The sequence below is a fragment of the Monopterus albus genome, unplaced genomic scaffold (assembly GCF_001952655.1).
Source record: "Monopterus albus unplaced genomic scaffold, M_albus_1.0 scaffold41.1, whole genome shotgun sequence".
NCBI lineage: Eukaryota > Metazoa > Chordata > Actinopteri > Synbranchiformes > Synbranchidae > Monopterus > Monopterus albus.
The window spans coordinates 2,479,253-2,489,287 of record NW_018127921.1 but is presented as its reverse complement, the minus strand read 5'-3'; the positions used below and the strand labels follow the sequence as shown (position 1 = coordinate 2,489,287).

The following is a 10,035-nucleotide window of genomic DNA, read 5'->3' as shown; positions in this document are numbered from 1 at the left end:
TTTTGTTATCAATATTTATATTTTGTCTACCTCTCCATTCAAAGTCAGTGCTGTGTGGATCCGCGAGTCATGTGACCCTCTGCTCTAGCTTTGTCTGTCTGTGTGCTTTCAACAATCTCAAAAGATGCTCTGCTGAATAGCTACATATAGTTTAATGCCTTTTATGTAAACATACTGGACTGATATGAACAAGCGTGGCCGAAGAAGGATTATATCAAAACCGAGGTGAGCTTATTATTAATTTACTTTGAACAAGGCAGAGGCTGACTTAGTCCACTAACATTATGATAGGCTGCTAGCGAACTAGACACAAAGCACTTTATTTACAATAAAGTTTACAATGATTCATGTGAACTGTTTAGTTAAGGTTACACGGTGTTTGTACTCAGGCATGTGAACACTGAATAATTTTTCAACGCTCTCATTGACTTTTTATAAGCGAATCGTGGCTCAATAGAGTGATTCTGAAAATACCCTCAAAGCAAAAGTAGGGGTTTTTATATCGCCACAGTTTCTTCATTTTGTGTACTATCTTGACTTACATTGCATTTTGGTCAAAAATCACAAATTTTACCATTTGTCTGAAACTGACAGCTATTTATTGTATATTTAATTGCAATCACACAAAATCATAAAGTTACTATTACTAAATACAACAATCTGTTTGCTTTGTAAAACAGTTATTTCAATTCTGCCAGACAAATTTTTTTCTGCACTGAAAATAATAATAGACCTGTGTTTAGTTTGAGTGACAACTTGTTGATGTGAGGAAAGTTATGCAATAGATCCATACCTCCAGTGGACAAAACAATAGTAGCTATTTCTAGTACATTGTATTTACTGTGCATACTATTCATATTAAATAGAATGTGTGACACTGTACTATATATTAAAAGCCAATGTAAATGAATGAATGAAAGAATGTCTTAAGCTATGAATACAAAGCTGTCAGGTCTGTAGCAATTTGAAAACAAACTGGAAGCTAGTGAGGACAGGCCAGAACTGGGCTATATGGTCTAATTTACTTATACTTATGATGAAATGAGCTTATACATTCTGACTTAACAGTCTGTGTCATAGAATGGGGTGTGATCGCAAACCCTTCTGCAGATCTGCAATCTGACTGCTATATAAATCAAACTGCTATTGCTATTTTTCCATCATTAAAGTTGTGATTATTGGTGCAAACCATCCTTTAGCTTTGGGCCACTTGCAGTTGTACCACAGTGCAAAATCACTGATGGAAACCTCTTAATTACTTGATATTCCTCCCATAGATCTTGAGAGTAGATAAGTACACTGCTCAAGCCATGTCACACTGAATATTTTCCATTAGGTAAGACTGACATTTCATTATCAAGTGCCCTTTCAAATATCTGTACTTACATTGAAAATATATACCGTTTAGCACTGGGCTATGAAAAGTAAAATTCTCTACATTCTGGCAATCCTAAGCAACTTCTCATTTATCGCCATGTCCTCTCCAGCCCTGCAGCGAGAGAATTCAGATAGCTAGCAGGCCGGAGAACAAGTTCCGATATGATAAACACTGTCTGGGGTCCTTGAGGGAGGCTGGTTTGAGTCAGACAATTCCAGACTGACAGAGTCTGTGTCAATCCTAAGTAGGACATGTAAATGTTAAAAAGATTAAAAACTCATCTTTTTAGATGTGTTCCCCTTCTTTCCTTTTCCACCAATCACTAAACCCTGTGGAAAAACCCATAGAAAAGGAAGGAGAGGCAGTGGAGCACAGGCTATTGGCAGTGGAGATAATAGATGAAGGCAAATTGCATTTCTCATCAGAAGTTTCATTAACCTCATGACCCACGTGGAGGGCATAATCTGTAACATTACCACTTCCTCACGTTTCTAGCTTGCACTTAGTCGAGTCACCACACACCTTTCACTACGCTTGAATAAGAAAATAAAAAAATAGAAAAGCACCAAGAGCAAGCTTTCAGCACTTGCTGGTGGGTGCCATTCTTAACTTTCTCTTTTATTCACACTCTTTTCTGTTAATTCAAACTCATGTTATGGAAAAGGACCTAGCTGACCATGTCACATTTTCACAAAATAACAATAAAAATCAGTTTCAAGAGCAAAGAGATATAGTTCACAAGCTTCATTTACAGTACCAACAAACACACACTAAGTTACCCATTTTTTGCCATTGTGTTCCTCTGTCTCTCATTTTCCTGTTCTCTGTGCCGCACCTGGGACACATCTTTAAACAGGCTATTAGTCCAGCACAGTGTGTGGGCTGTGGCATATGAATATTTATAGCACATTGAAGAAAAGTGTAGGAGGTTCAACCTTGACTATGGTGTAATCAGCACACATACCGACTCAGGCCATGATTTAGAGACAGTCGACCTGCTGAGAGCCTCACTCGATACACAACTCTCGTGGACACACATAATCAATGCCAGCCTCATTAAGGGCATACCCTTTCAGGATTGGGCTGAACTTTGCAACTTTTTAACGAGACTCACACTCACATTTATCGCAGCTTTTTATGTTTCTTTAAAAAGAGCATGCGTGATCAATCATCCTAGTTAGCTTTTTTCCTTTCCTTCTCAGTACTTGGTGAGGTTGGTACACATTAAGCTGTGACGTGACCTTGCAAAAAACAGTACATTCAAAATACCTCAGTAAAAGCTGACACACACTGTTGCATGATCAACAGGAAGGCCTGTGTGTGGCAAAATTCAGACACACACTTGCAGTCAGCATTAAAACAAAACTGAAAAAGCATGGTGATGTCTGGCAACATAAAAATACTGCCAACATACAAGAATATACTCACTATCCTGAACACCTCAGATAACACTGTGCACACAACTGGATAGAGGTCAGAAAAAGAAAGTACTTTCTTTATTTCTTTTTATTAGTCCTGAAGGACCTTTGCCTCCTACCAAAATTTCCATCACTGTTCAACACTTAAGAGAGCAAAGAAAGGAAATGAAGGGGCATGAACAGACAATTTCATGCCCCCTAACAGACAATTTAGGATTTGGTCCACAACTGACCACTTTGTAATCATTAATGGACACTTGTGTTGTGCTGTGAAAGCAGCAGGCAGTTTCCTATAGTCAACATGCTCCACTTGTAACCGAATTGAATGACATATTGTTATATTTATCTTTTCATTTGAAAATGAATTAGCAAAAACAATTTTATTGAACAAGGAGAAAAATGAAACTGACAGTTGACCCAGAGCTAATAGGAAAACACACAATAACAAAAAAGTGCTTCTGGGCTAAAAAAAAAAAAAAAAAAAAAAAAACACAAGTGGCTCACATAAAAGTCTGTGTCGTATCATGGAACCCCTATGGCCAAATACACACACACACACACACACACACAACCTCCACCTCCTTTTGTAATGAGGCCTGGTGGTTTGCTGTGTGAAATTGCGGAGGTGTCATTTTAATCACTGGAGTCAGTGTGGCGTGGTATAAATTGGCCTTTTTTAATTACCTCACTGATTAAGCACAGTCAAGGATGGGAAAAACTTGCTGGCACCTCGGATGCCACCCCCTGATGAACCTGCACCCACGCCCCACTCTGTAGTGTGCAGTGACCAGGTAACATTCAAACGTCCTCTGCCAGATATGTCACCCGAAAAGAAAATTTGGGCCCACATTATAGAGAGAGTAAGGCTAAAACTTTACTTTGACAGAGAGACAAGGAAAACAATTGAATTTGTCTGAGTCCTCACATAAATGTTTTAACTAAAACAATGCAACTCAATTAACCCTGCAACACCCTGTAGTTCGACACCTTTAGCGACAGGGTTCATGTTGCCAAATTTACTTCATATGACAAAATGTGTTTCAACTCAGAACTACCATAAAACATTGTTCATCTAATGGGAGCACTTCTAATGGGAGTTATAGCAATTTTCAAAAGAAGCTTTTTTTTAAAAAAAGTTCAACAAAAAGTCTTTTCTTATGTTCTGTTCCTAGTCGCTACTTTTCTTTTTATAACCCAGCAATAACATTTTTTGTTTGTTTGGTTTTACTTGTTAGTGGGAGTAGAGACAAGCTGAAAAATGTAGTTTTTTTTTTTAATTCAGTGAAAGCTGCTGCCTGCAGTAGCTGAAAATGATCCTGATGAGAGCAGTGAAAGTGAATCAAAACGGTAAAGCTGTGAGCCAGAAACCCAAAACAAAAGAATTCGGTAAAGTTCCCAGAGGCTGCAGAGTTGGGTGATAATTGTCTGTGTGTTGACATGGTCCTTTCTTTAAGTAAAAATACAGATTCAGGCCACTTTACTAAAATGTTGAGTGAAAAGTTACCTAAATAAAACAATGCATACAGACTACAACTGTGGTTAGCCTCACTATTTGTGTTCTCACAACTGTAGGAAGCAGGAAGGTTATTGTGACAGTTTTTGCTACACGGTGACAAGGCAGAATAATTATAGCATCAATTTATTAACATTATATCAATAAACAATCATTTCATTCACCGTTAAGGGAACGCAATGAATAATACAGTGCCTTGCGAAAGTATTCGGCACCCTTGAACTTTGCGACCTTTTGCCACATTTCAGGCTTCAAACATAAAGATATAAAACTGTAATTTTTTGTGAAGAATCAACAACAAGTGGGAGACAATCATGAAGTGGAACGAAATTTATTGGATATTTCAAACTTTAACAAATAAAAAACTGAAAAATTGGGCGTGCAAAATTATTCAGCCCCCTTAAGTTAATACTTTGTAGCGCCACCTTTTGCTGCGATTACAGCTGTAAGTCGCTTGGGGTATGTCTCTATCAGTTTTGCACATCGAGAGACTGAAATTTTTGCCCATTCCGCCTTGCAAAACAGCTCGAGCTCAGTGAGGTTGGATGGAGAGCGTTTGTGAACAGCAGTTTTCAGCTCTTTCCACAGATTCTCGATTGGATTCAGGTCTGGACTTTGACTTGGCCATTCTAACACCTGGATATGTTTATCTGTGAACCATTCCATTGTAGATTTTGCTTTATGTTTTGGATCAGTGTCTTGTTGGAAGACAAATCTCCGCCCCAGTCTCAGGTCTTTTGCAGACTCCATCAGGTTTCCTTCCAGAATGGTCCTGTATTTGGCTCCATCCATCTCCCCATCAATTTTAACCATCTTCCCTGTCCCTGCTAAAGAAAAGCAGGCCCAAACCATGATGCTGCCACCACCATGTTTGACAGTGGGGATGGTGTGTTCAGGGTGATGAGCTGTGTTGCTTTTACGCCAAACATAACGTTTTGCAGTGTTGCCAAAAAGTTCGATTTTGGTTTCATCTGACCAGAGCACCTTCTTCCACATGTTTGGTGTGTCTCCCAGGTGACTTGTGGCAAACTTTAAACGACACTTTTTATGGATATCTTTAAGAAATGGCTTTCTTCTTGCCACTCTTCCATAAAGGCCAGATTTGTGCAGTATACGACTGATTGTTGTCCTATGGACAGAGTCTCCCACCTCAGCTGTAGATCTCTGCAGTTCATCCAGAGTGATCATGGGCCTCTTGGCTGCATCTCTGATCAGTCTTCTCCTTGTATGAGCTGAAAGTTTAGAGGGACGGCCAGGTCTTGGTAGATTTGCAGTGGTCTGTTCACAAATGCTCTCCATCCAACCTCACTGAGCTCGAGCTGTTTTGCAAGGAGGAATGGGCAAAATTTAAGTCTCTTGATGTGCAAAACTGATAGAGACATACCCCAAGTGACTTACAGCTGTAATCGCAGCAAAAGGTGGTGCTACAAAGTATTAACTTAAGGGGGCTGAATAATTTTGCACGGCCAATTTTTCAGTTTTTTATTTGTTAAAAAAGTTTGAAATATCCAATAAATTTCGTTCCACTTCATGATTGTGTCCCACTTGTTGTTGATTCTTCACAAAAAAATTACAGTTTTATATCTTTATGTTTGAAGCCTGAAATGTGGCAAAAGGTCGCAAAGTTCAAGGGGGCCGAATACTTTCGCAAGGCACTGTACCTTGAGGCCTATTTACAAATGAAGACTAATTACAATCGACACGAAAAGTTGGGCACAAAAAGCTTAAGAAGCGTTCAAGTCAACACCCTCACAATAAGTATTAAAATTCAGTGCAGATGGACTTAAAATTAAACCTTCAGACAGTGCATTCCCTCATAGTCTTTTCTTTCTAATTAACCATTGGAAATACCCAATACATTTCATGATAAAATGAGCCATTACCAAGAACAATTCATTTATTCAGTTTTTATAAATGAGGATTCACTCCTGTCTCTCTCTCTGAAAGAAACAAATCAGTTTGTCCAGCTGCCACCGAGGTCAAAAATCACAACTGCACAAATCGAATAAAGGCTAAATTCTTAGGTGGAAAATATTTCTGGTCTCAAACTGTTCAATCTTTGAACTCAAATGGCATTTAAAAAAAAAAAAACACTCCTCCATCCTCACTTTTATACAATGTGGAATCTTGCTCCAGAATATTACAGTCTCTCAAGGAAAACAGTACATCAAAAAGCAATAAATCTAGTGCATGTTTCCCTTTCCATAACTTCTCTCATCACCATTTGTTTACGACATATGTTGCCAACACTGATTTTCAGCAGAAATAAAACTCACCGGCTGGTGCAGCATGACGTGGTGGGACTGGACTTGATTCAGGCACTGCCACTGGCTCAGAGACTGGAGCAGGGGATACTGGCTTCAGAGGTGGCTGAAGAGGAGGTGCAACTGGTTCACAAGGAGCAGTAAACTCAGGCAGGGGAGTTGTAGCAAATAGCTTAGCAGGTTCTACAGGTGACAGCAAGATGATGACAGGCTCAAGAACAGCAGGTGAAGAAAGGGGTTCAGAAGAGGGGAAGCAGAGATGGGCTCAATTTTTACTGGAAGAGGAGGTAGTATGGGTTCAGCTACAGATGAAGGAGCAATGGATTCAATCACATGTGAAGGAGCAATGGGTTCAATTACTGGAGAAGTAATGGTGTGATTTATGGAAAGAGGTGATAGTTCAAGTACAAGGGGAGGAGAAGCAAGTGGGGTGACTTCCACCGTAGCCTGAGCAGGACAGGGAGCAGGAATCAGAGGATCAATAGGAGCAGGGGGAGAAACAGGTAAAGTTACTGGCTCAACAGCAGCAGGAAGGGGAGAAGGTGCCACCACAGGCTCAGGAGCAGAAGCAGCAACAACATTAACAGCAGAGGGAGATGATAAGTATGGGAGAACCATTTCAGTTATGTTGAATGCTGCTACCTGTTCTTTAGGAGGTTGAGGAGGTGGTGGTGAAGGTGCAGCCACAGTCTCCGTGGCAGATGGAGCTGGAGGTGCAACTGGTTCTACAAGAGGAGGAGGCAAGGTGGTGACTGGGTTGAATAGCAGAGGCACTGACCGTAGGAGAGGAGAAGGAGCTAGGGTAGGCGCAGTGGAAGGTGGAGGAGTGGGAGCATTTTGGGTTTTAAGAGGAGCTGCAGGTTCCCTCATGCGGTTGATGACATTTTCAGAAAGCTGCAAAGAATAGTGGAGGATAAATTTCAGTGATTAAAAGGAAGAGTTTGACATAATTCTCACACTGCAATGTGGTTAAATAATTACAGCACACTGACTAAAATCTATACTTTTTACATTTCTGCTTGTGTACAGATTAAACAAATATGATACAACATGTTAATAAGAGAGCTTTAAAAGTACTGACAGGCAGATTTGTGTAACTTTCCAAGGAGTCAGGGCTATCTGTTTTCCCCTGCTTTGAGTATATCCCAAATTGTTGAACTATTCCTTTAAATTGATGTTCCCATGAAAAGCTATACATTGTTTTTAACCTGGGAATACAAAGCTTTGTTCCCAATCCATTTTTCACAAACATTGCAGCATTGGCATAAACAGGATTACAACCCACTGAAAGGTACCACTAACCACTCTTGGTTGGCTTTGCCAACAGAGTAATAATAGACAGAGCCTCACCAACTAAAGTCTCATCTTATCAGCTAAAGGCTCTCAATCTATATTTAACATCATCTGACAATGACACTGGAGACAGCACCCATGCTAACAATAAAATCCATCTCAATAAAACACAAACATTAACACCAGGTACATTTTCCAACCTTTTTAAACAAGGATAGCGTTATCTATAATTAAGAATGCCTGGTCAGTTTCATGCATAAGGCACGTTTGAGAAAAGTCCCATCTGTATAGAATCAGTCACCAGAGATTGTGGCACAGTGCATGCTGGTTAGTTTTCTGTCCGACTTGATCTCTACCAACAGAAAGAGCTCAGGGCATGATGGGAAATGGCTGGCTCTCACCTGATCTAAGTGTTGACTGAAAAACAACATGACATTTTACAGAAACTTTATATTTGTTGTTCAATAAGAGCTTGGGATTTAGTCTGATTTTTCACTGTGAAGATTTTTTTCTGTTAACAGAATAAATGTGCAGTTAATGATGACTTTTATCACAGAGGTTAGAAACAGCCAGATTATATTAGTTTAGATATAGTTCTTACAGACTGTAGACAGTTTGTCACATATTATGTGATAGTTCCAATCGCAATATGAACATTCACTATTGACTAACAGAACCTTTCATAAGTGGAATGTGAAGATTCTTAAAACAACATCTGTACAAAGATGAAGCCTTACAGTAACAGTCTACATTTCTGACAGACTAACAATAAAAGCTTGTCTTGTGTTTCTTTTCTCTCCCTGTGTATTTTGATTACTAATACTTGAAGGTATTTATTTAGTTTCATATCATATCAATTTGGGGGCAGCTAACATACAGCAGCAAACTCATACCTCTGCTTTACGTGAGAATTGTGAACCGTCTAAATTTTCATATAAATATTTTTAAAATATTGAGATTAATCCATGAACACAGATCGGCATTTTGAGAGCTTCCCAATAATAGAAGGAGATTAAACATTAAATCTACAAGGCTACAAGCTGAAAAGTTTGATTCGGGACCTATAGGTCAGGGTGGGGGGGGGAAAAAAAAAAAAAAAAAAAAAAAAGGGTGTGAGTATTTCTGTGACTTCATGTACAGGTCATCATGAAGCCTGGTGGAAAGCCTCCACCTTCATGAAGCCTGGTGGAAAGGTCCTACAACGTGCGTCTTTACTGCAGCTTTTAGTCACTGTGCCACCTGCTGCCGTCGCCTGCTCTCATCGCTGTCCAGGCGAAACGCAGTTCATCTTAAACAGCCCATTCATTGGCAGTAATACACGAGGTTGGTGACGTCAACGTCAACATTCCCGAAAGCACATTCAAAAGTTTATTGTGCCTAAATGTCATAACAATTGCAGAGGACATTAACTATGGTGTATGTTGTTTAATCGCAATCTTATGTACTTCTTTTAGTTAACCTACTGTGTAGCTTTCAAAATAATAAAAGTTTACGGACTGCTGCTCCTGATTGCAATGCAAGTTAGCAGAGCTGCTTTTAGACAAGGCATAAGTTGTATTATCACTCTTCTTAGCATGGATTTACGTTTACAGCCTAATTCACAACAGTTTTACCCAATACTGGATTAAAGTAGTCGTGTAATACCTGTTTCCCCAACATTATGCAAGTTTGTATAATGTCACTTACCCGTATGCCCTTCACCACTGTTATATTCTCGTTCTCATCTGACTCAAATGACACGCGGCGTGTACTGTTATTCGCTCCCATTATCGAACCGTAGGTTGCCAAAATGTCGGTTATCTACATGTAAAATGTGAGACTTGCATCCACTTTTCTTTTTAAACAAGTTTACTTGCTTTGGAATCAGGTATAGCTAGTTTAACAATGACTCGCAAGCCCACACTTCCTTAGCATGATGATGATTGAAGAACTTGCATGGTGATTGGACAGAAGCGTTATCTATCCTCCATTAGCGATTTTCATTGGTTATTATTTGTAAGCGATAGAGTGGGACTGTGACAGTGTATAGCGTTAGATTAAAAAATAAAAAATAAAAATAAAAAGGTATAGCGTTAGATTCCAAAAAGGGAAGTAGATACTAGTAAGTGAGGTAGGTTACGTTTCTTTGTAGACCTGCATTTCCTCATATCTTAATCTGAACCTAATCTT

At 39.3% G+C, this 10,035-nt stretch overlaps 1 protein-coding gene across 4 annotated transcripts in view; it reads right to left on the bottom strand.

The window, feature by feature from the left end:
• The window catches only part of chchd3a (coiled-coil-helix-coiled-coil-helix domain containing 3a), a 92,307-nt gene extending 82,490 nt beyond the window's left edge, over positions 1-9,817 (bottom strand). For all 4 annotated transcript variants that reach the window (XM_020599644.1, XM_020599645.1, XM_020599647.1 and 1 more), the window contains exons 1-3: positions 9,553-9,817; positions 7,216-7,467; positions 6,586-6,679 (exon numbers count right to left, since the gene is read on the bottom strand). In XM_020599644.1, coding sequence (XP_020455300.1) covers positions 6,586-6,679; positions 7,216-7,467; positions 9,553-9,633 — 427 coding nt within the window. In that variant the 5' untranslated portion in view covers positions 9,634-9,817. The remainder of the gene's footprint in view (positions 1-6,585; positions 6,680-7,215; positions 7,468-9,552) is intronic.
• Between the last annotated feature and the right edge of the window lie 218 nt (positions 9,818-10,035).